At 41.4% G+C, this 27,006-nt stretch overlaps 1 protein-coding gene across 1 annotated transcript; it reads right to left on the bottom strand.

Annotated features, from left to right (window-relative positions):
- Positions 1-1,217: 1,217 nt before the first annotated feature.
- On the bottom strand, positions 1,218-27,006 carry LOC106582246 (integral membrane protein 2B). The gene is made up of 6 exons (XM_014165123.3): positions 26,700-27,006; positions 3,437-3,568; positions 3,007-3,219; positions 2,738-2,848; positions 2,360-2,510; positions 1,218-2,166 (listed from the first exon to the last, which is right to left on the bottom strand). Exons 1-6 carry the CDS (start codon positions 26,778-26,780, stop codon positions 2,078-2,080), a joined length of 777 nt encoding a protein of 258 aa, XP_014020598.1. The 5' UTR covers positions 26,781-27,006; the 3' UTR covers positions 1,218-2,077.

Below are 27,006 nucleotides of genomic sequence, written 5' to 3'. Positions count from 1 at the left end.
GGGTTCAAGTCCGGCCTCTGGCTGGGCCACTCAAGGACATTCAGAAGTTTGTCCTGAAGCCACTCCTGCGTCGTCTTGGCTGGGATGGTGCCAGGTTTCCTCCAGACGTGACGCTTGGCATTCAGGCCAAAGAGTTCAATCTTGGTTTCATCAGACCAGAGAATCTTGTTTCTTATGGTCTGAGAGTCCTTTAGGTGCCTTTTGGCAAACTCCAAGCGGGCTGTCACATGCCTTTTATTGAGTGGCTTCCGTCTGGCCACTCTACCATAGAGGCCTGATTGGTGGAGTGCTGCAGAGATGGTTGTCCTTCTGGAAGGTTCTCCCATCACCACAGAAGAACTCTGGAGCTCTGTCAGAGTGACCATCAGGTTCTTGGTCAACCTCCCTGACCAAGGCCCTTCTCCCCCGATTGCTCGGTTTGGTCGGGTGGCCAGCTCTAGGAAGTCTTGCTGGTTCCAAACTTCTTCCACTCAAGAATGATGGAGGCCAATGTGTTCTTGGGGACCTTCAATGCTGCATAATTTGTTTGGTACCCTTCCTACAATCCTGGCTCAGAGCTCTACGGACAATTCCTTCAACCTCTTGGCTTGGTTTTTGCTCTGACATGCACTGTCAACTGTGGGACCTTGTGTGCTTTCCAAATGATGTCCAGTAAATTGAATTTACCACAGGTGGACTCCAATGAAGTTGTAGAAATATCAAGGAGGATCAATGGAAACAGAATGCACCTGAGCTCAATTTCGAGTCTCATAGACAGTGGTGGAAAAAGTATCCAATTGTCATAAAAGTGAAGAATAGAAAATGACTTTAGTGAAAGTCATTCATTAAAATTCTACTTGAATAAAAGTATTTGGTTGACAATATACTTATGCCACTCGGGGGGGGGGGGGGGCTCCCGAGTGGTGCAAGGCGCTGCATCTCAGTGCTAGAGGCATCACTACAGACCCTGGTTCGATTCCAGGCTGTATCACAACCGGACATCATTGGGAGTCCCATAGGACGGCACACAATTGGCCCAGCATCGTCCGGGTTAGGGTTTGGCCAGGGTAGGCCGTCATTGTAAATAAGAATTTGTGCTTAACTGACTTGCCTAGTTAAATAAAGGTTAAATAAAAACTAAAAACAACTCCATGTAATCCCCTGTATGACCAGCATGTCTGTGTAGTCTGTCAGAGTAAATTGTGGCATTTAAGGAACACACTGGCCACACTACAATATCCGTATTACTGGTTTAAGATTTATTGTGGTGTTGGTCATATCTTTACAGAGGTTATATACAAATTAGTACGAGAGATAAAAAAAAAAAAAAAGTACATTTGGAGAAAGAAACATTCACTAAAAACAATTGTGAAAAAAAGATAGCGTGTATGTTTTACTTTGCTGTATGAGAATGAATGCATTCCTGATTAGAATTCTTTAGATAATTGTCTTGGTTTATTCTTAAAGCTAGATGAAAGAAAAACATGTATCCACACTCTTATCTTATGTTTTACAGTTAAGAAATCATATATGCAGTATATTAATAGTCACAGCAGACAATTAAAATATAAAACCTAGAAAACTCCTTGGAATAGTCCCTTCTAAAACCAGGTTCAGTGGTACAAAAGTATCAATTTGCCATGCCTTTGAACATTTTCATTTCTGTACTAAAAAATACAATTAGATTCTGTTTCATTAAGTCTATACCATACATGTTCTGCATCAATTCAACCCTTAATCACAGTTTAGATTATTCAAGTAATCTAAATATTTGACAAGCTAGCAGACCCGCCCTCGAAAAGATCCTCCCTAAAATAGAACCCTACGGTCTTTTGTTGAAGAATTGCATCCGTGCATAATAATAAAAAAACGCACGCAACTGACTGTTACCCTTTTTTACATTTTTTAAGCAGAGGCAAATTGCCCCTTTTCACATTACAATTCTCACGCACACAAAACTACCTGAAGTAAAATAACAAATGGAAACATTTAAAACAGAGAAAACTACAATTACAAATCTCCAACTGTGCTCCCAGTAAAATGAAGCGAAGTTGTATAGAGACGATGTGCCACTTTTCCCACGGCCACAACAACATCACTAGGGCTCACAGATCAAGGTCTCCACGACAAACTTGTTCTCAAAGTGACGGATCTTGTGGCAGTTGAGAGCTTCGCGCTTCTGCATACCTGCAATGTGGGGGATGGAGAGAATAAAATGCTGATATACGCCTGCAAAAGATGGCTGAATGTAGAAGAAGCCATTTTCTTTTGGGCATGTTAGCATAATTCTTCACTTGTCCAAACAACTATGTGGCGCGCGTGTGTGTGATCTGTGATGTATATGCATGCGTGTTGTATATGTGCATGTGTGTGTACTGACCCAGGATCCTGTCTCTGCGCTCCAGCTTGTAGGTGTCTTTGCCCTGGCAGAGGTTGTTAATGAAGTATCCCAGTTGTTCCACATCCTCCAGGCGCTCAGTCACCATCATCTCCTCATGGACCAGGTAAGACTGGGGCAGGTAGGTACCAGCCTGGGGGAGGGGGAAGAAAGAGGGGTACAACATTGAATAACATATCCTATCAGTATGAGTTAGAGCTACTGGGTGGTTAATTTCAAAACATTTATTAAAACCACCAAAACAGTCTTATTTCATTTTAAAATAGTATAGAATTACATTGGGTGTCCAAACAAGTGGATAAGAAATCGAATGTATTACTGTCATTATTGTAACATAATTCCTAAAGCAGTTCCTGTTACCTTGATGTTGACCAACAGCTCCAGGAAGTCCTTGGGAGGCATGACGATGGAGGTGTTGAGGGGGATGACGTAGCATTTGTTCAGGAACAGGTCCAGGTAGGCAGTCAGTCTCTGTGGAAGGGAGTCAACAGAACAAACTCAGTCAGAGAACAACCTCATGGAACTCCACTGAATACAGAAAATCCATGATCTGTGGATGGTTATCCCCACAGAAACATCACAGGGGTTAGCAATAAACAGCAGGGTTGAAGTTGATTCAATTTCCTTACCCTTTGGAAGTCGTGGACGATGTCGGCGGGGTCACTGTCGTCGAACTCAGGCACGGGTACGTTGATGAGAGCCACCTCCTGGTCCTCCAGTACGCGGATGTTCTCCTGGATCATCTTGAATCTGGAGGGCAGGTCCACCTCCACATCCTCCTCCTCCAGGATCATCATGTCTTCTTCACGGTACTTCACCCCGCACACAAACACCTGGCCCTCCTGGTGGACGGGAGGACACATAGCACTTGGTGGAAAACGTTTATATTTATACTTTTTACTGCATGGATGTCTCTTGTCAATTACACATTTTAACTATAATTATGTATTCAAATACAATAAGTTCTTAAAAAAGTGTCAATTAGATAGGAATCAAGCCAGCTACAGTGTATTCAGTAAGCCATAGATCGACACTGGGGTCTGAGTAATCCAGTCTCACCTCCAGAATGTAGTACCTGTACAGGTAGGCCCCTCCCACCACCACGCCAGACAGCATGAGGGCCAGGCCCAGGCACATGCACCAGCACCAGGCCTTGGACTGCTGACGCACTGGTAGAGCCACCTCTGGATCCTGGAGAAACACAGAGAAGAGGGAGGTTGTGAGGCAGACATTGTTTATTGTTTTGAAATGTGACAAAGAATGCATTTTAATTCTTCATTGTCAAGTACACAGTTCACCAGATGTTTCCAAGTCATTCAATCCTCATCTTTCTCTTTACCTCATTCACTTGAAACACTTCTCACCATCTCTACACTCACCTTTCCCTGCCCTTTCTCTCCAATCACCATGCATTTCTCTAACTTTCCTTGTCCCCCTCACCCCCACTTCCCTCACTTGCTTCCAGGCAGTGTAGGAGGGATGGGCACAGGCAGCCAAACTAGTTATGAGAGTTTTGGCAACACTCCTGTTTCAAAACAACAAAAAGAGGTAGGGCTCAATGTTGATTAAGGGAGCAGCACATTGGGAGAGGGGGGGCTGAGTCCAAACAAAGGCTGTGTTTGAGTAAGGGATGAAGAGGGCTCCAGAATCCACCCGAGGCACCGAACAGGGTGAGTCATCATTATGCAAATCAGCACCATGAGGGAGAGAGAGACAGGAGAAAGAGAGAGCAGAAAGAGAACATAGAAAGAAAAGAGGGTGGGGACCATTTATATTCCCAATAGCTTGACATGAATGATGTCATGATTAGTCAGTTTGTAATATCACAGCCTGCTTGATCCTTGGACCTTGGTGTAATAAAGCTCGTCTTATGATCCTTTTGAATTAATAAATTCAGTCTCAAGTTCATTCCTTTGATTGTTATTAGGGAATTTGAAACGGGTCAAATATCTACAGGGCTCTACAGTGTAGTGTTGTCACTAAACCAGAATTTTGACTTCAATACCAGGTTTAGTATCACGATACTCAATACCAAAACAATACTACTACAAAAAGTCACAGAATGGCACTTAATCAAGACAGAAACTGAGCTACTGCTCTGTTCAATAGTTGGGAATCTTTTGAGTTAAATATCACAAAATTAGATTTTTTTTTACATCAACATTTTTCAGACATCCATGTATGCATTGATGAAAAAAACCAATCCAATCAATTTGATATTTGTTTTTACCAATCTAACTACAGAAGGGTAATCATTTATTCAAATGGTAAATCTATATTGACAAACCGGGTAAATAAAGAAGTAGCCTAGGCCTATTTACAATACAGTTCAATAGGAATGTGTATATACAGTGAGTTATTGATCTTGTTTTGGCTGATTTTACATGGCTACAGATGTGAATCTGTTTCCATTACATTTGGGACTTAATTTATTGTACTGATCAACAACATTTGCATAGAAGTAGCTCATTTGATCAAAGTAATTTTAAAAAACTGTATTTGTTTAATCATAATACAAAATTAACAACTTACATCCCTACATCAAACATGTCTAACAAAACAAAACACAGGTATAGACAAGAAAATACTAAAAACATACAACAAAAACACACCCACACACTCAGCAAAAAAAAGAAACGTCCCTTTTTCAGGACCATGTCTTTCAAAGATAATTCGTAAAAATCCAAATAACTCCACAGATCTTCATTGTAAAGGGTTTAAAACACTGTTTCCCATGCTTGTTCAATGAACATGCACCTGCGGAACGGTTGTTAAGACACTAACAGCTTAAAGACGGCTTAAAGACGGTAGGCAATTAAGGTCACAGTTATGAAAAGCTCATTCTGGCATGACCCTCCAACATGAATGCCACCAGCCATGCTGCTTGTTCTGTGCGTGATTTCCTGCAAGACAGGAATGTCAGTGATCTGCCATGGCCAGCGAAGAGCCCGGATCTCAATCCCATTGAGCACGTCTGGGACCTGTTGGATCGGAGGGTGAGGACTAGGGCGATTCCCCCCAGAAATGTCCGGGAACTTGCAGGTGCCTTGGTGGAAGCAAGAACTGGCAAATCGGGTGCAGTCCATGAGGAGGAGATGCTCTGCAGTACTTAATGAAGCTGGTGGCCACACCAGATACTGACTGTTACTTTTGATTTTGACCCCCCTTTGTTCAGAGACACATTATTCAATTTCTGTTAGTCACATGTCTGTGGAACTTGTTCAGTTTATGTCTCAGTTGTTGAGTCTTATGTTCATACAAATATTTACATGTTATGTTTGCAGAAAATAAATGCAGTTGACAGTGAGAGAGGATGGTTCACACACACAAGTTTGGGGTCAATTAGAAATGTCCTTGTTTTTGAAAGAAAAAATAACATCAAATTGATCAGAAATACAGTGTAAACAGTGTTAATTTTGTTAACTACGTAGCTTGAAACGGCTGATTATTAATGGAATATCTACATAGGCCCATTATCACAACCATCACTCCTGTGTTCCATGGCACGTTGTGGCACGTTGTGCTGATTTAAAGAAGCAATAAAAAAAAAAACGGTCCTTCTTTAGACTAGTTGAGTATCTGGAGCAACAGCATGCGTGGGTTCGATTACAGGCTCTAAATGGCCAGAAACAAAGGACTTTCTTATGAAACTGAGTAGAGGTCGACCGATTATGATTTTTCAACGCCGATACCGATTATTGGAGGACCAAAAAAAGCAGATAACGATTAATTGGCCGATATATAAATTAAAAAAAAAAAATAATAAAAACAATTGTATTTGTAATAATGACAATTACAACAATACTGAATGAACACTTATTTTAACTTAATACATCAATAAAATCAATTTAGCCTCAAATAAATAATGAAACATGTTCAATTTGGTTTAAATAATGCAAAAACAAAGTGTTGGAGAAGAAAGTAAAAGTGCAATATGTGCCATGTAAGAAAGCTAACGTTTAAGTTCCTTGCTCAGAACATGAGAACATATGAGAGCTGGTGGTTCCTTTTAACATGAGTCTTCAATATTCCCAGGTAAGAAGTTTTAGGTTGTAGTTATTATAGGACTATTTCTCTCTATACGATTTGTATTTCATATACCTTTGACTATTGGATGTTCTTATAGGCACTTTAGTATTGCCAGTGTAACAGTATAGCTTCCGTCCCTCTCCTCGCTCCTACCTGGGCTCGAACCAGGAACACATCGACAACAGCCACCCTCGAAGCAGCGTTACCCATGCAGAACAAGGGGAACAACTACTCCAAGTCTCGAGTGACGTTTGAAACACTATTAGCGCGCACCCCGCTAACTAGATAGCCATTTCACATCGCTTACTCCAGCCTAATCTTGGGAGTTGATAGGCTTGAAGTCATAAACAGTGCAATGCATTGCGAAGAGCTGCTGGCAAAATGCACAAAAGTGCTGTTTGAATGAATGCTTACGGGCCTGCTGGTGCCTACCACCACTCAGTCAGACTGCTCTATCAAATCATAGACTTAATTATAATAAACACACAGAAATACGAGCCTTTTTTCTTTCAGTGAAATACGGAACCGTTCTGTATTTTATCTAACGGGGGGCATCCCTAAGTCTAAATATTCCTGTTACATTGCACAACCTTCAATGTTATGTCATAATTACGTAAAATTCTGGCAAATTAGTTCGCTACGAGCCAGGCGGAGCAAACTGTTGCATATACCCCGACTCTGCGTGCAATGAACACAAGAGAAGTGACACAATTTCATGTTAGCTGGCAATATTAACTAAATATGCAGGTTTAAAAATATATACTTGTGTATTGATTTTAAAGAACGGCTTTGATGTTTATGGTTAGGTACATTGGTGCAACGACAGTGCTTTTTTCGCAAATGTGCTTGTTAAATCATCACCCGTTTGTCGCAGTAGGCTGTGATTCCATGAGAAATTAACAGGCACCGCATTGATTATATGCAACGCAGGACACGTTATAAACTAGTAATATCATCAACCATATGTAGTTAACTACTGATTATGTTAAGATTGATATTTTTTTTATAAGTTTAAAGCTAGCTAGCAACTTACCTTGGCTTCTTGCTGCCCTCACGTAACAGGTAGTCAGCCTGCCATGCAGGCTCCTCGTGGAGTGCAATGCATGGCAGGTGGTTAGAGCGTTGGACTAGTAGCCGGAAGGTTGCAAAAACGAATCCCCCCTGAACAAGGTAGTTAACCCCCATTCCTAGGCCGTCATTCAAAATAAGAATGTGTTCTTAATCTGACTTGCCTAGTTAAATAAAAGGTGTAAAAAAATAATAATAATACCAATTAAAAAAAGACAAAAAAAAAATCTGTGGCCAAAAATACCGATTACCGATTGTTATGAAAACTTAAAAAATCGGCCCTAATTAAATCGGCCATTCCGATTAATCGGTCGACCTCTAAAACTGAGAAATGAAGGCTATTCCATGCGAGAAAGTTGCCAAGAAACTGAAGATCTCATACAATGCTGTGTACTACTCTTCAAAGAAGAGAGCAAACTGGCTCTAACCAGAATAGAAAGAGTGGGAGGACCCGGTGCACAACTGAGCAAGAGGACAAGTACATTAGAGTGTTTAGTTTGAGAAACAGATGCCTCACAAGTTCTCAACTGGCAGCTTAATTAAATAGTACCCGCAAAACACCAGTCGCAATGTCAACAGTGAAGAGGCAAGTCCGGGATGCTGGCCTTCTAGGCAGAGTTGCAAAGAAAAAGCAATATCTCAGACTGGCCAATAAAAAGAAAAGATTAAGATGGGCAAAAGAACAGACACTGGACAGAGGAACTCTGCTTAGAAGGCCAGCATCCCGGAGTTGCCTCTTCACTGTTGACGTTGATAATGTCTTAGCAAGATTATTAAATTCAATCAAAAATAATAGTAATTTTGGTATAGAATTCTGGAATATTTGTTTGTGTATAAATTATTTGGTAACGAGAATCATTGCAAAAATAACATTATATCCTTCATGTCAAAAACATTGCTAGTGTTCAAAAAGGTAAATAAGTATTCTGCGAGGTTTTCCCCAAAATCTAGTGAGTCAAATCACCTTTTTTCGCAGAAAAACGCAGATATCATCAATAGTCACTAATTTGGACAACATAGAATTACAGAATCTGTAGAATCTTAAAGTGCACTTCCTTAAATTTGTTTGGTATACAATATTCGTATAAAGCATCAACCAAGCTTTTTTTGCAGACAATGTCAGGAATAAGCATGTTCCAGAAAGATTTTCCTCTAGGCGTAAGTTGGATCCGTGAATGGAACATTTTTCTTATGTTTTTATTACAACAAGATTTCTCAAGTCCATGCCTTCCAAACTGAGTTCTGGATAAGCTCTGTGATCATCACCAAAGCTAAGATGAGTTTTCATTAGTGTAGTTAGACCACTGGGAATCGATTTGATCACAGAAATAAACTCTGAAAGGTTTTGGAAACTCATTCAATGTTATAAATTGTTCATATGCAAGAATATTACCCGTTGTCAAAAACATCAAGAACAAAGTCAATATTCCTCTCATGACAGCTAGGGTAGAACAAGTACTTATTCCTTACAGTTATGTCTGAATTATTCCACAAACTTGTGCAGGAAACATATTTCCCAGGACATTAAAGCTTGTTAGTGAAACCTAGCCAATTTAGCAGGTAATCATTCAGGAATATAATTACATTTCAGTAAACATTGAAGACCTACCAACTTAAACACCAAATTGATTCTGTATTAACCAAACATATTTTCAACCAATTGATCTTGAAAGTGATATTCATGTCAACAAAATCAACACTTCCAGACCTCCAGCTCTTATTTGAGAGGACTGACTTTTTTTGTTTCTGACTTCATCTGGAAAAATAAGTCTTAAGGGTCTCGTTGATCTCTTTACAGGTAGAGAAATTTACAAATAAAGATAATGAGGGGTACACAAAGCAAGACAGTCCCTCTGCCTTGGGCAGAAGCACTCTCCCAAGTATATAAAGATCCCTTTGTAGCCAATTATTAAATATATTCTTGTTTCTTAATTTTAGGAAAGAAATTCATACAGTGGGGCAAAAAAGTATTTAGTCAGCCACCAATTGTGCAAATTCTCCCACTTAAAAAGATGAGGCCTATAATTTTCATAGGTACACTTCAACTATGACAGACAAAATGAGAATTTTTTTTTCTCCAGAAAATCACATTGTAGGATTTTTTATGAATTTATTTGCAAATTATGGTGGAAAATAAGTATTTGGTCAATAACAAAAGTTTATCCCAATACTTTGTTATATACCCTTTGTTGGCAATGACACAGGTCAAACGTTTTCTGTAAGTCTTCACAAGGTTTTCACACACTGTTGCTGGTATTTTGGCCCATTCCTCCATGCAGATCTCCTCTAGAGCAGTGATGTTTTGGGGCTGTCGCTGGGCAACACAGACTTTCAACTCCCTCCAAAGATTTTCTATGGGGTTGAGATCTGGAGACTGGCTAGGCCACTCCAGGACCTTGAAATGCTTCTTACGAAGCCACTCCTTCGTTGCCCGGGCGGTGTGTTTGGGATCATTGTCATGCTGAAAGACCCAGCCACGTTTCATCTTCAATGCCCTTGCTGATGGAAGGAGGTTTTCACTCAAAATCTCACGATACATGGCCCCATTCACTCTTTCCTTTACACGGATCAGTCGTCCTGGTCCCTTTGCAGAAAAACAGTCCCAAAGCATGATGTTTCCACCCCCATGCTTCACAGTAGGTATGGTGTTTTTTGGATGCAACTCAGCATTCTTTGTCCTCCAAACACGACGAGTTGAGTTTTTACAAAAAAGTTATATTTTGGTTTCATCTGACCATATGACATTCTCCCAATCCTCTTCTGGATCATCCAAATGCTCTCTAGCAAACTTCAGACGGGCCTGGACATGTACTGGCTTAAGCAGGGGGACACGTCTGGCACTGCAGGATTTGAGTCCCTGGCGGCGTAGTGTGTTACTGATGGTAGGCTTTGTTACTTTGGTCCCAGCTCTCTGCAGGTCATTCACTAGGTCTCCCCGTGTGGTTCTGGGATTTTTGCTCACCGTTCTTGTGATCATTTTGACCCCACGGGGTGAGATCTTGCGTGGAGCCCCAGATCGAGGGAGATTATCAGTGGTCTTGTATGTCTTCCATTTCCTAATAATTGCTCCCACAGTGGATTTCTTCAAACCAAGCTGCTTACCTATTGCAGATTCAGTCTTCCCAGCCTGGTGCAGGTCTACAATTTTGTTTCTGGTGTCCTTTGACAGCTCTTTGGTCTTGGCCATAGTGGAGTTTGGAGTGTGACTGTTTGAGGTTGTGGACAGGTGTCTTTTATACTGATAAGAAGTTCAAACAGGTGCCATTAATACAGGTAACGAGTGGAGGACAGCGGAGCCTCTTAAAGAAGAAGTTACAGGTCTGTGAGAGCCAGAAATCTTGCTTGTTTGTAGATGACCAAATACTTATTTTCCACCATAATTTGCAAATAAATTCATTAAAAATCCTACAATGTGATTTTCTGGATTTTTTTTCTTCTCATTTTGTCTGTCATAGTTGAAGTGTACCTATGATGAAAATTACAGGCCTCTCATCTTTTTAAGTGGGAGAACTTGCACAATTGGTGGCTGACTAAATACTTTTTTGGAAGAAATCCAGCTTTTGACAAAATAACGTAAGATTTGACTTTTCGTAGCAGGTTAGAACTTACACAACAGGTCAGGAGAATTAGGTTAAGGGGCAGCATTTTTGTTTATGCAAAAAAAATTAAAACATTTAACATTTCTACTTTTGATGATCATTTTACAAAAGCTGGATCCCTTCTGGCCATGACCGGGCCACCCGGAGTCAGATCGCTGAGACAATAGGTCTCTCATGTCTCTCCAAAAGATTAAGTAAATTAATAAAGTTTGTGGCAATCAGCATATTTTGCATTATGGTATCAAACAATGTATCAAGGTTGAATTGATGATAGCCTAAGCTGTAAGCTAGCCACAAAAGTTAGCCTACCAGTAACTTTTTGCCTTGTAAACAGTGTTCTAGCATGTATGGACATTGTTCATTACTGTTCGCAAAACAGTTTCCACATGCCATGTCGCATTATTCAAGTGTGTTAACGTCAGTGCAGCATGAGTGGGGAGCTAACATGATGCAGCCCAGACTCCCAGTGCAGGCTAAGTGGAGCAGGCTCGGGGAAGCCCAGACTCCCATTGCAGGCTAAGTGGAGCAGGCACGGGGCTTTCGTGCTATAAGGGGGACATCAACTACACCGAATTGATCTGTGCGACACATTTGACAGAAGCAGCAAAACGTTTTTTTTTTTAGAAAACTAGTACGGAATTGTTTTCATATTCTAGTATTGAAAAAGTACCGAAGTTTCAGCATACCGTGCAACACTACTGTAGTCCGACCACTTCTCTCTCATATGTGCGTAAATATTTAGCTGTGCGACCTGGAATTTTTATTTTAGGAGCACCAGTTCGCCTTGAAAAATGTTAAATTCTAGCTTAAAATACCCAAAATATTTTTACATGTGCTCCTTCTAAAAAAAGGTCAGCGTAGAGCCCTTATCTAAAAAGGTAGGACTGGCTCCCACCTAAAGGCACTGCTGGCTATAAAGAACAGCAGAGTGCTCTGATCCACAGCCATAAACTTTGAGCTGATTGAGGTTGACAGAGGGAGTGAGTCTGGTGGACACACAAACAAAGGTGTTTATCAACCAGCTAACATGGAATTTCACAGACTTAATGGACTCTGACCAGCAATAAGGTCTCCCTTCTTTAAACATGCCAAGGCATGTCCCCTCCACCATCTGCATATCACCTTGTGAAGGGGTTTTCAAGGCATTGGGTTGACCCCTGGTCTAGGGTAATGGGAGAGGGTGGGTAATGGCATTGGCAGACAATCATTATCCACCACCAAAGTATTAACATTCTTCAGTAACACCCTGACGTCCATTTCAACAAGAGGAAGTTCTAGAGTTGGCCTTCGAAGAAACAAGTTTGCTGACTGAGAACATTGCTGAGCCCATCATTACAGTTGATGTAAAAGGTATGACTGTATGAGTCATGTTTCTAGGTCAAAAGGAGCTCATTAAAAGAAAGAGACCTTTTTCGCAACCAAACTTCAGCTGAAAAGCTACAACACAATGAGAAGAATCAAGCAACTCGCCCCGTCCCAAGAAGTAAGTCAGCCTGACCTCAATCAATTTAATAACGTCAACAACTCTGGGAGCAGCAGAGTAGTGTTTCTAGGAAGATCAAAAGCTGGCAAGAGACTAGAGAAAGAGACTAACATTCATGCCATTATTCACTCTGTTTTGGTCTCCTGGGCTGCAAGTGATGAAGCCTACAAGAGATAGCAATAAGGGAATATTTCCTTGGGCTTTCTGGGTGCGTTTACACCTAATCTCTTGCCCATGAGATAAATACCAGAGCGGTTTTGCCTTTGTTGAGTGAATGCAGGGAGTTCCCAGGGATAGGCTTCGACTTACGGTAAGAGGAACTGGGGTAATACACTGAACAGAAATATAAACTCAACATTAAATATTTCACTGAGTTACAGTTCATAAGGAATATCAGTCAACTGAAATAAATTCATTAGGGCCTAATTTATGGATTTTACATGACTGGAAATACAGATATACATCTGATGGTCATAGATTCTTTTTTAAGGGTAAGTAGGGAGTGGATAAGAAAACCAGCAAGTATCCATTTGCCTCAGCAGTGTGATATCTCCTTCACATAGAGTTGATCAGGCTGTTGATTGTAGGCTGTGGAATGTTTTCCCACTCTTCTTCAATGGCTGTGTGAAATGGCTGGAATGGATATGGGCAGAAACTGGAACAAACTGTTGTACACATCGATCCAGAGCATCCCAAACATGCTCAATTGGTGACTGGGACATTTTCAGCTTCCAAGAATTGTGTACAGATCCTTGCGACATGGGACCATTAATTACCATGCTGAAATGAGGCGATGGCGGCAGATGAATGGCACGACAATGGGCCTCAGTATCTCTTCACGGTAAAATGTGTTTGTTGTCCGTAGCGGATGCCTGCCCATACCATAACCCCACCAACGTTGTGAACAGAGTGCCCCATGACATTAACAAATCGCTCGCCCAGACGACGCCATACACATCTGCCCGGTACAGTTGCAGCCAGGATTCATTTGTCAAGAGCACACTTCTCCAGCTTGCCAGTGGCCAACGAAGGTTAGCGTTTGTCAACTGAAGTCGGTTACGACGCCAAACTTACTATCTGGTCAAGACCCTGGTGAGGGCGATGAGCACGTAGATAAGCTTATCTTAGACGGTTAATCAGTTTGTACAGAATTTCTTTGATTGTGCAAACCCACAGTTTCAGCGGGTGGCTCGTCTCAGACCATCCCGCAGGTGATGAAGTCAGATGTGGGGGTCCTGGGCTGGCGTGGTAACACGTGGTCTGCGGTTGGGAGGCTGGTTGGACATACTGCTAAATTCTCTAAAACGACATTGGAGGTGGCTTATGGTAGAGAAATGAACATTCAATTATCTGTTAACAGCTCTGGTGGACATTCCTGCAGTCAGCATGCCAATTGCACACTCCCTCAAAACTTGAGACATTTGTGGCATTGGGTTGTGTGAAAAAACTGCTCATTATAGAGTGTTCTTTTATTTTCCCCACCTGTGTAATGATCACGCTGTTTAATCAGCTTCTTAATATGCCACACCAGTCAGGTGGATGGATTATCTTGGCAAAGGAGAAATGCTCAATAACAGGGATGTAAACAAATTTGTGCACAAAACGAGAGAAATATGATTTTTGTGCATATGGAACATTTCTAGGATCTTTTATTTCTTCCAATGACAACAACTGATTCAAATGTGGTGGGCCTACATCTCACCCCAAAACACACTCTGTGTGATCACATCTCTAGCTGGGGTAGATCACTGCTTAATTCCTGTACTTCTCAGAGATGGTTTTGTTCCAGTCTGGTAGTGTAAGTATGTGCCCGAAACCATGAACGTGACCCAACATGCCAACCGATGGGTTTCATAACTTCTGAAACACCCCAGTGTCTTTGGTGTGGATACACTCGGTTTGGAGTAAGAGGCTTTACCTAAGTTTACTCTCATACCATGAACCACATACTTTCCCTCAGGTTTTTCTCTCATTGAACTCTGACCGCAAGGCTGCTGTGCTCAAATTAACTTGAGTTTTGTTCTCCGGCCAGCTACAATTCACTTCCTCTTCTGTGTTTGTCTGTTCTGACAATGTTTATTTCCCCACTTCCGTGAGAGAAGGGTTAGAACATACACACATCCAGAGGCTTGAAGCTGGTACGGGATATCCAAGTAGATATTCATCAGGGGGACAGACAAAAAGACCTAATGGTCTTGATAAAGACCAAGTGTCGATAAAGTTACAATTAAATTATTTCACACTACAGCATTTGCTTGAAAATACTTTACATGCTTTACCGTATGCAGCTAAATATTATACTTTGTTCATGTTTACTCTCCCCTCTCTGCTCAGACAGAGATTGGCTTCCGCGCTACTGCTCTGCCAAGCCCCCTCAGGCCACAGGCTCTTCATCTGGGCTGCAGTCACATCAGTCACGCTAGGGTGATGATCAATGCTCTGTCTGTGTGTCCAAACCACCCATATCTAGGAAACCAATACACACTAACACTTGTGTGTCCTCTCAGATAAATTCTCCGTTCCTTATATGGTACGAGACACCACATGAGCTATGTGTTTGAGCTTCAAAGTGTTGCTGTGTCTTCACCCCTTTGGAGGAAGCTAAAACAGACAAAGATGTATGCTTTACCTTTGAATAATCTCATGATGGTGGTCTCACATGGTATAGAGGGAACCATATGCTACGTGGGTTGGGAGGGTGTATTTATGAGCTTCAAAATGTTGTTTTGGGAGCAGCAGAGTAGCGTTTCAAAATGTTGCTCTCATTTCTTCCTATGGACTTGAGGATGAACTCAGCTGCTCACACTTCCTATTGTAAGAAAACTAAATGGGTTGCATTAGAGAGAGTCCTCCTATCCTTTGGCTTGTCTTTGTCGTCTAGCCTCTCCCTCTGTTCCGACCAAGACCCATCTGTCCCTCGGGTGTGTTCCTGCAAGTTTACACTTGCTCCCCAACCTGCTGCTGCCACGAATGACGATGATACAGCAGGTGTGGCCAAGTTCAGTATGCGAACTACCTGGCCTAGACTAGGCCTATATCTAATTCAGTGGTACTGACACACTGGTCTTCATGATCAAGCTGTACTGTATTACAGTGGCATTTACATTCTCATAAATGACAAAGTGACAGATCAGTATATTTGTTTAACTTCTGAATTTCTATTCCTGTTCTATTGTTATAGAATGCTGGGAAAGAGGCAAGGAGAGAAAATACTTCCCTTTCTACATTCGCATTGACTGAACGTCTTCATTCTAAAGTTCAGAAATGTAAACATACCCTGAAAAGAGGTAGAGTTTCAGTAACTTGGAGTGATGTAGTCTATCACTGTGCCAGAAGAAGAGCTACAGTTTCAGTAACTCAAGGATTCTCTGTGAAACCTCATCCTTCATTCTGAAAGAGATAATCAGCATGGCGGTAGAGGCAACCATGTTGTTTGGTCTGTTGGGCACTGTGCAGACTGTCTGGGGCTGAGGTGAGCTTGTTCTGGGGTTTAGGGTCAGAGGTCGTGAGTTCGGGGGGGTAAATGGAGTGACAGAAGCTGTGTTCGAATACCCATACTAACATACTACATACTATTATTTAATTTTAGTATACTGTAAATCGAACGGTATCCTTCAGTTGAGTGTACTAGCGCATCGCCTGTCTACCGGAAGTTGATGTTGTTGCTAAGCAACCTCTTGCTAGCATATCAAATGACTAGCTAGACATTTTACGATTTTGGGTGTGTTCGTAAATTCAATCTGGAGTGCCAGAGTGTGCTCTGGGCTTTCTTAAAATACACAGCGTTGTCAGATTGTCCTTTCGTAAATTCAGAGCGTTTTGCTCTCGGAGTGTTCAAAGCGCACACTGGTCGCTCTGGCCGAGGTCGAGTAGGGTTGACCGAGCATTCAACGGCAGTCAAGCACCCAAGCTAATTGGCTAACTACTTCCAGACACAAATGAGAGAACACCTCACTGTGACCATTTTACTCATCCTTGCAGAGCTGGTTAGGCTGTTTTCATGTCATCATGCGCGCTTGTGACTATTACTGTGCTGCAACAAGTTAAGTACACTTTTTTTGCCGACGTTTACTGACACCGGCCATATTCTACGGGTATTGAGCATTCGTAAATTCAGCAGTTATTCGGCTGCATATTTTACTTCGGCTGCATATTTTCCGCCATTTTCTTATAATCTGAAAACTTGAAGCCACGCCCATTTTCTGAAGAATTGCATTGTGGGACCTAAAAGCACAGAAATTGTGTACACTGCTTGTATACTTCGTATTTTGGCGAATTTAGTACGACATCCAGGAACTTTTGGCTTAATAACTATATCCATACTATGACCAATAAGCAAACTATATACTAAATTCACATCACAAATAGTACAGTTAGTATGAGTATTTCAACACAGCCTGAGTGTCAGTCCGTCAGTGAGTGAAGTGAAAGCTGCAATATGTAACTTTTTGGGCAACGTGACCAAATTCACATTGAAAGATCTAACCATTTCTTTCTCATTGAAAGCAAGTCTAAGAAGTGGTAGATCTGTTCTATGTGTGCTATTTCTATGCTTCCCATTCTTAAGTTTTGTTATTGCGTCTCTTACTTTCGGTTTTGTACACCAGCTTCAAACAGCTGAAAACACTATATTTTTGGTTATTGAAAAGATACTTCACAGCGGTTTAGATGGTACAATGGTTCTGTACAGTATACTAGCTTGTTGTCACAAACTGAAATTAGGAGAACTATTAGAATTTTAGCAACCAGGAAATGGCAGAGTGATTTCTACATCGTGTACCTTGAATGGAGTGAATGTAATGAGAGGATGGACGTTGTCCTCGGCTTGCCTTTGAGGCTGGTTGGTTAATCTCTCCCAATTTTAGTGGTCGACGCCCTGTGGGAGGCACTAGGCTAAAGCTCCTTGGCTGAGTCTATCAGAGCGATTAGGGTGTAACCCCCCCCAGGGATCCACATGCCTCACAGGCGCATAGAACACACAGGCGCGTAGAACACACAGGTGCGTAGAACACACAGGTGCGTAGAACACACAGGCGCGTAGAACACACAGGCGCGTAGAACACACAGGCGCGTAGAACACACAGGCGCGTAGAACACACAGGCTCAGATAGCAACATAAGCAGCATGAGCATGCAGTACCAGTGTGAGAGTACTGTGCCCCTCTGCTCTCCCTCCCATTTACTTCAATTTGCACCCCTCTCCCCATCTGACTCTTCTACAAGGCCCCACCTGTCTACTGATAGATCAAATGGTTGTTTTTGGCCTGGGCTCTTGACCAGACAATTCAGAACCACATCACACTTGATTCTGCTGAGGAGCTATGGCTCCATATGTCCACATGAGAGAAGGAAATCTGTGGGGTGCAATGACCCAATTTAAGCCTTTGACGATAAGCCTTCACCATGGTCATACCATCGTGCTTCCACTCGAATTAACCAAAATCACAATATAATAAACTGACACCCACAACAACTAGGCAACACGGCAGGTAGCCTAGTGGTTAGAGCGTTGGACTAGTAACCGAAAGGTTGCAAGATCGAATCCCTGAGCTGACAAGGTAAAAATCTGTCGTTCTGCCCATGAACAAGGCAGCACTGTTCCTAGGACGTTAAATATATTGGTAAAATTTAAAAAGAAGTACACAGACAAGCAAGCACATGTAAATAAACATGCACAGGCAACTAAATCCTTGTCTCCTCCCATCTCCTCAGTAACGCGCAGTGATCTTATTGCCAGCAGGTCTTATATAGCCATGCTAACCACTTTGCTGTTTGAGCCTAATGAAGAAGAGAGTTCAGAGCCAAGCCAGCTCTACTGTCCGATATGCCTTTACTCTAAAAGAATCCCTTGCATAAGCCAGAACACAAGGCCTAGTCTGTGCACTGCTGAATATTTGATCTTAATTTGTATTCATTTCCATACAAGCCATCTCTCTCCCATCTACAGACAGACATTGATACAACTCAAAACAACCATTAACATAGCCTACTGTACATTTGCATGCCCCAGCCTTTATTTAAATGCTACAGTTTACATTGATGTACCGACATACTGCCACAGCAGTCTAATAACAACTAGCTTAGTAGCTGATACAGCGTTTCCCCTTGTTTTTTTTAAGCAGCAGTGGAAAAGGTAGCTGTCACCATAGACATCCAGACATTGCACTAACAGTAGTTAGAAACTTCCTTCAAACTGCATGCAGTTCATTGGACTATGGGTAAGTAGAAAGAGAGCTTAATTGCCAAAATCTTGCACTATCCCCTTAAGTAAAAAGCGCATCTCGGCAGAAATAGAAAATATAATTTTTTATAGATCATATTTTTTTGGAGCCATGGCAACAATTTGGGCCACCGCTGCTAAGTGAATATAGAGGAAACACTGGCTGACACATTCAGCTGACAGGAAAAGACTGAGGTGCTAACTCGATATCAGATCGGCTTCTGTGTTCAAACAAGCCGACCAGTTAGACATCCCCTTGAAAGTCGCCTAGTAGAGGTCATGCATACACCATGGGGATCTGCCATCAACCCTGTCTCCTTCTGATGTGCGCTCGCTGGGAAGCCTGTTTGTTTAGAAAGTGGCTAGTATAGGGCCCTATAAAAACCTTTTTAATTTTTTCACAAATTCTGTTTTCTCCATTTAGTTTAAGTTTTCTGTTTAAGGTTATTGCTCTACAAATCACATTTAATAGAATATCAAATGTTGTTGTTTTTCTAAGACCACAGCAATGCCGGAAACAGCAGGAGACCACTTTTGAGGTCTGGGAAAAATCTAAGACATTTTGAATTTTGGGTGTAGTTACCCTTTTACTCAACTGGGCACCAGCCAGAGACCTTTATTTGGTTAGCGGTGTTTCTGTAGCACTCATGTAATTGCAGTGTTTGCAAAACAAATGGCCACTGGACTGATGTAAATAATCATGAGATCATTCTGCCAGGTAGGCATAGGCTACTTTGTAGTTAATATTTCATTGAAAAGGTTTTTGGGAAAGCTTTTCCATTTACCAGAAGGTGGTTGTCATTACATTAGCATCATCACTAACAGCTACACAAAGTGGTAGACAAATGTGCACACAGACAGGGGCATTCCTGTGCTGCTGCTCTTTAGAAAGCTGAAGGAATATACAAATCATTGATGTATTTTGTTCATGTCATATGACAATCTCAGGAAAATTAAGGAATTTTCTACTAAATTCAATGGAGTTAGTTGATGTCCTAAGTTTAATACATTTTTTATATTGTTGAATTCCGTTTCAATGTCTTGATTCCGTGTCCGTCTGCAATGCAGATTTTATAGGGCCCTATAATATTACCATATTCTAGAGTGCCTCTGTGTTATTAGGGAGTGTCTGTATAATTATGAAGTTGGGCTATATTTACATAATATTAGTGAACTGTTAAGTGGTTGCAGAGCAGCACTCTGGCTTGCTCTTGGCAGAACCCCTGATACACACAAGGCATGTGCAGCTGCCCTGTCTCCTGCCCGCTGCCAATCACTCTGCGCCCGTTAATCAGGCAGAGTGTGAACAAGAGCCGACCCTCCCACTGTCCATCTCTCACGCCATCTGATGAGCTACTGCCACTGACCTTCACATTCCCTGTGACTGCTTTTCCAGCCAGGGAAGCTTCATCCTGCCTACTGGGAAGTGGTTGGTTATTTAGAAACAAAACCACAACTATGGGGCAAAACAGACAGGGTTGGCTTAGACCAGGAGTCTCCAACCCTGTTCCTGGAGATCTACGCTCCTGTAGGTTTCCGCTCCAACCCCAGTTGTAACTAACCTGATTCAGCTTATCAACCAGCTAATTATTAGAATCGGGTGTGCTAGATTACGGTTGGAGTGAAAACCTACAGGATGGTAGCTCTCCAGGAACAGGGTTGGAGAGCCCTGGCTTAGACTGTTAACATGTAAAATATATTTTTGCCATATTAGCATAGACATGACATCAGTCAAAACAAGACATGGTATCAATAAGATACAAAGAGCAGAAACAAGCCACCTATGACTCCTCACATGGCAGCTTCTTGTCATTGTTACTAGGTATCTGACAGTTCAGAATCATAATGCACACACGCCTTCCGGCCACCGATGCGTGCACATCCTTTTCGTGCCATTGTCAGCCAGCCCATCTACAAAGCCCAGGAAATGTTGGCTATTTGGAATGGAACCTATGCCTAAATGCCTCGAGGAACAATCCTGAATGCATGTTGCCTATTGGGCCCAAGAAGGCTACTCTGCTCCTCTTGCTTTCCCTCGAAACTCAAACTTATTGATGTAAACATTTGGCCAGCACGAAAACGCTGACTTGCCAAAGAAAACAAGATAACGGTTAACAAAAGAATTACCCCAAAAGGTTCAAAGGAGCAAGCATACTGTAATGACGGGTCTTCTTTATCTTGGTTACTCAAGTGAATAAAGTCTGAAGATGTTAATATAAACAAATTATAGCATGTGGAACCACTAGGCAAAGCTACAGAAATCCCCCTGCAGAAGTGAAAAATGCATTTGTTAAAAGGCCACTTCAAACCAGGAAGGAAGAACATAACTGTGATTATACAGACAGAAGGACTATAAGGTCAGGGGCTAAGAATGTGTGGGAAGGTGAAAATCAAAAGCCTATCTCTGTACAGGTTGTGGTCAAGATAAGAGGTCCAATTACACATTTCTAGTGGAAAACCACAGAAACTCACTGAGGTTGGTGGAATATCCCACTAATATGTGAAAGTTTGGTCAAATAGTAGCTGATGAGGTTGTCAGAGGTCGACCGATTAATCGGAATGGCCGATTAATTAGGGCCGATTTCAAGTTTTCATAACAATCGGTATTTTTGGACACCGATTTGCCGATTAAAAAAAATATATATAAATATTACACCTTTATTTAACTAGGCAAGTCAGTTAAAAATGCATTCATATTTTCAATGAAGGCCTAGCAACGGTGGGTTAACTGCCTTGTTCAGGGGAAGAACGAGACTTTTACCTTGTCAGCTCAGGGATTTAATCTTGCAACCTTACGGTTAACTAGTCCAACGCCCTAACCACCTGCTTTACATTGCACTCAACGAGGAGCCTGCCTGTTACGCGAATGCAGTAAGAAGCCAAGGTAAGTTGCTAGCTAGCATTAATCTTATAAAAAAAAAAACCAATCAATCATAATCACTAGTTAACTACACATGGTTGATGATATTACTAGTTTATCTAGCCTGTCCTGCGTTGCATATAATCGATGTGGTGCGCATTCGCAAAAAAGGACTGTCATTAATCGTGTACCTAACCATAAACATCAATGTCTTTCTAAAAATCAATACACAAGTATATATTTTTAAACCTGCATATTTAGCTAAAAGAAATCCAGGTTAGCAGGCAATATTAACCAGGTGAAATTGTGTCACTTCCCTTGCATTCATTGCACGCCAAGTCGGGGTATATGCAACAGTTTGGGCCTCCACTCAATTTTTTTGTGATTCGAGGCCCAATAATCGGTATTGAAAAGTCATAAAATCGGTCAACCTCTACATGACACAAGTAATTTTTCATTTTTTCCCCCCAACAATTGTTTACAGACAGATTATTTCACTGCATCACAATTCCAGTGGGTCAGAAGTTTACATACACTAAGTTGACTGTGCCTTTAAACAGTTTGGAAAATTCCAGAAAATTATGCCATGGCTTTAGAAGCTTCTGATAGGCTAATTGACATAATTTGAGTAAATTGGAGGTGTACCCATGGATGTATTTCAAGGCCTACCTTCAAACTCAGTGCCTCTTTGCTTGACAACATGGGAAAATCAAAAGAAATCAGCCAAGACCTCAGAATTTTTTTTGTGGAACTCCACAAGTCTGGTTCATCCTTGGGAGCAATTCCCAAATGCCAGAAGGTACCACGTTCATCTGTACAAACAATAGTACGCAAGTATAAACACCATGGGACCATGCAGCCGTCATACCGCTCAGGAAGAAGACGCGTTCTGTCTCCTAAAGATGAACATACTTTGGAGTGAAAAGTGCAAATCAATCCCAGGACAACAGCAAAGGACCTTGTGAAGTTGCTGGAGGAAACAGGTACAAAAGTATCTATATCCACAGTAAAACGAGTCCCATATCGACATAACCTGAAATGCCGCTCAGCAAGGAAGAAGCCACTGCTCCAAAACCACCATAAAAAAGCCAGACTACGGTTTGCAACTGCACATGGGGACAAAGATGGTACTTTATGGAGAAATGTCGTCTGGTCTGATGAAACAAAAATATAACTGTTTGGCCATAATGACCATTGTTATGTTTGGAGGAAAAGGGGGAGGCTTGCAAGCCGAAGAACACCATCCCAACCGTGAAGCATGGGGGGTGGCAGCATGTTGTGGGGGTGCTTTGCTGCAGGAGGGACAGGTGCACTTCACAAAATAGATGGCATTGTGAGGAAGTAAAATTATGTGGATATATTGAATCAACATCTCAAGACATCAGTCAGGAAGTTAAAGTTTGGTAACAATTGGGTCTTCCAAATGGACAATGATCCCAAGCATACTTCCAAAGTTGTGGCAAAATACCTTAAGGACAACAAAGTCAAGGTATTGGAGTGGCCATCACAAATCCCTGACCTCAATCCCATAGAAAATTTGTGGGCAGAACTGAAAAAGTGTGTGCGAGCAAGGAAACCTACAAACCTGACTCAGTTACACCAGCTCTGTCAGGAGGAATGAGCCAAAATTCACCCAACTTATTTTGGGAAGCTTGTGGAAGGCTACCCGAAATGTTTAAATCAAATTAAAATGTTATTGGTCACGCACATGGTTAGCATGTTAATGCGAGTGTAGCGAAATGCTTGTGCTTCCGACCACGCAGTAATATCTAACAAGTAATCTAACAATTCACAACAACTACCTTATACACACACACACACAAGTGTAAAGGAATGAATAAGAATATGTACATTTAAATATATGGATGAGCGATGGCCGAACGGCATAGGCAAGATGCAGTAGATGGTATAGAGGACAGTATATACATATGAGATGATTTAATGTAGGGTATGTAAACATTATATAAAGTGGCATTGTTTAAAGTGACTAGTTATACATTTATTACATCCAATTTTTTATTATTAAAGTGGCTAGAGATTTGAGTCAGTATGTTGGCAGCAGCCACTCAATGTTAGTGATGGCTGTTTAACATTCTGATAGCCTTGAGATTTAAAAAACAGCTTTGGTCTCTCGGTCACAGCTTTGATGCATTTGTACTGACCTCGCCTTCTGGATGATAGCGGGGTGAACAGGCAGTGGCTTGGGTGGTTGTTGTCCTTGATGTTCTTTTTGATCTTCCTGTGACATTGGGTGGTGTAGGTCTCTTGGAGGGCAGGTAGTTTGCCCCCAGTGATGCGTTGTGCAGACCTCACTACCCTCTGGAGAGCCTTGCGGTTGTGGGCGGCGCAGTTGCCGTACCAGGCGGTGATACAGCCCGACAGGATGCTTTCGATTGTGCATCTATAAAAGTTTGTGAGTGGTTTTTGGTGACAAGCCAAATTTCTTCAGCCTCCTGAGGTTGAAGAGGCGTCGTTGCGCCTTCTTCACCAAACTGTCTGTGTGGGTGGACCATTTCAGTTTGTCCGTGATGTGTACGCCGAGGAACTTAAAACTTTGCACCTTCTTCACTACTGTGCCGTTTCCTGAAGTCCACGATCATCTCCTTTGTTTTGTTGACGTTTTGAGTGTGAGGTTATTTTCCTGACACCACACTCCGTTTGACCCAAGTTAAACTACTTAATGGCAATGCAACAAAATACTAATTGAGTGCACTGGGAATTTGATGAAAGAAATAAAAGCTGAAATAAATCACTCTCTCTACTATTATTCTGACATTTCACATTCCTTAAATAAAGTGGTGATCCTAACTGACCTAAGACAGGGAATTTTTACTAGGATTAAATATCAGGAATTGTGAAAAACTGAGTTTAAATGTATTTGGCTAAGGTATGTAAACTTCCGACTTCAACTGTGTGTGTGTGTGTGTGTGTGTGTGTGTGTGTGGTGGAGATATATATATATATATATATATATATATATATATATATATTACCCCTTGACAGCATTATCAGAAAGCACAGCATGATACACAACTTTACATTTGTGTCACCTGAGGATTTTAGCTCAACAAATCAATTATTAGACTATATTAGTGATTAAAATACTTTGATGACTCACAACTTCCTCCAGCTAAATCAAGACAAGACCAAGGTACTTATTGGTCGGAGCCAAAGCACAGAGAGAATCTAGCCACACATTTGAATTCACAGGCAATAAAGATAAAACACCAGGTAAAAAAACCTAGGTGCTATTTTAGATTCTTAAATAAATTTCAAATCACACATCAGGAATGTGACCAAAATAGCTTTTTACCACCCGAGGAACATTGCCACGGTGCAGCCGTTTCTCTCTCAGGCTGATAGAGAGACTTATTCATGCTTTTATTATAAGCAGGCTGTATTGCTCTCCTGTCTGGTCTACCCAAGCATGCCATTGGTCAACTGCAAAACATACAGAATGCTGCAGCACACGTAATGACCAAGATGGAGAGCACACATTACACCAGTTAAGGTCTCTGCACTGGCTGCCTGTGAGATTTAGAATACATTAAGATTCATCTATTGGTTTTTAAAATCAATCCACAATTGTGCACCAAAATACATGTCAGGCATGCTTTACTGTCATCTACCCAGTAGGTCCCTCAGTTATTATGCTCCCAGCCTCTGGAATAGCCTGTCAGAGAACCTGAAGATGCCAAAAGATGCTTTCCTGTAAAGCATATTGTCTGAAATGTGCTGTATAAATAAAGCTTGATTTGACCAATGTATGGTAGTTCCATTATCCATATTGACTGTATGTAACCCTGTATTGTTTTGTGTTGTGATAAATGTAATACAATGCTGGGCTTGTTGGGAGACCCAAGACAAACTTCCCCAAGGGGAAACAGTATAGGCTGTGAGAATCTTAATGGGTGGAAGGATAGAAGACAGAACTGTGTACTGAAAAATGTATTGAATGGTATGAGTCTGCGAGGGGAGACAGATGGAGTTGATTTGCAATGCAGACTCGCCTGCCACTTCACATCATCTTCTCAAAGGCAACCTGCCCAATTGGCATGGATTTGATGATAAGTGAGCAGACATCATATGAGTGCTGTCTCACGCTCCTACTCTTCCTATCAGTTGTGAGCATGTGCATTGTGTCATGTAGGCGTCTGTCCTGCATATTTCATATACCATATTTATTCATGGATCTTTGAGATGTTGTTGTTAATGTGCAAGAGAAATTTCCCCCCTGGGCACAAAGTTTCTTATTTTAGATTATTTCTAAATACCTGGCATCATACCGTTCTTAGAAATGAATGTTGTGTCTGTCCATTTCTTGGTACAACCAACACTGACAAACAACAGAATGATGACAGTTCAGTGTTGATAACCCTTATCATAACGCTACTGCCGTTCTTGGAATGAGAAAGAACAGTTGAGGGTGTATCAATGTAAGCAGCAGGGACTGAACACTGAAACAAGTGCTGGCTTCAAGTGACAAGTTCCAGCTAATCTCAAACTCAAAACATTAATTGACATTCAGCCTGCCATTTGCAATGAAGGGGAAAGAAAGCAATAACTGGCAGCCCCTGTAGGCTATAATTTAACGTTAGATAATGGTGGTCAGTGAATTGTTGAGAGCTGATTAAGCAAGTCTCAGAACTAACAACGTTCATTTAAACACATTTGGCCAAATATTACTTTCGCTTAGTTCAAATTTATCTAATTTCGGTAATTAGCTATATATATATATATATATATATATATATATATATATATAATGTATTGGCTAATCTCTGTTCTGGCTAAAGGAGGTAACTAGGAGATTGACGTCTTCATTTTGATGTGTCTGTTCAATTGTGACAATGTTTTCTAACGTTAACGTAATTATTTTTTTTATTTTGTTTTTATTTCACCTTTATTTAACCAGGTAGGCCAGTAGAGAACAAGTTCTCATTTACAACTGCGACCTGGCCAAGATAAAGCAAAGCAGTGCGACAAAAACACAGAGTTACACATAAACAAACGTACAGTCAATAACACAATCCTTGATGGCTATTCGCAGTTGTAATTACTCACCTTGTCCTCGGGAATTAGGGTTTCGCTGTCCTTTTTCATGTCTTTCTGCCCGAGGGCCGAATTAAAGGATACCTTCACCATCGTGAAATTTGCACTGGTTGATTTCAAAATAACAGAGCGAGTGTGTTTAGCACGTCGAAGTTGTTTGGAATCTTGCTGCTGTAGCTAGCTACTACGACCGCGCAGATAAACACACACAGCTCTTGATGCCCGACTCAACCAAATACTCGCCTCAACTCAACAGCTGAGCGCCGAGCACCTAACCTCCAGAGAATACTATTTTCTTCAGTATAGATGTGGCTCCGCC

This window comes from Salmo salar, chromosome 21, assembly GCF_965601325.2.
Source record: "Salmo salar chromosome 21, fSalSal1, whole genome shotgun sequence".
Classification (NCBI taxonomy): domain Eukaryota; kingdom Metazoa; phylum Chordata; class Actinopteri; order Salmoniformes; family Salmonidae; genus Salmo; species Salmo salar.
This window is presented reverse-complemented; position numbering and strand designations above follow the sequence as displayed.

What these genes read in the sequence shown, in the direction of transcription:
- LOC106582246 (XM_014165123.3), bottom strand. Translation starts at nt 26,780, where the DNA reads ATGGTGAAGGTATCCTTTAATTCGGCCCTCGGGCAGAAAGACATGAAA. An exon ending in CCCTAATTCCCGAGGACAAG is followed by an intron (nt 3,569 to 26,699) that starts GTGAGTAATTAC and finishes GTGTTTCTCCAG; the next exon opens with GATCCAGAGGTGGCTCTACC. An exon ending in ACAGGTACTACATTCTGGAG is followed by an intron (nt 3,220 to 3,436) that starts GTGAGACTGGAT and finishes CCCGTCCACCAG; the next exon opens with GAGGGCCAGGTGTTTGTGTG.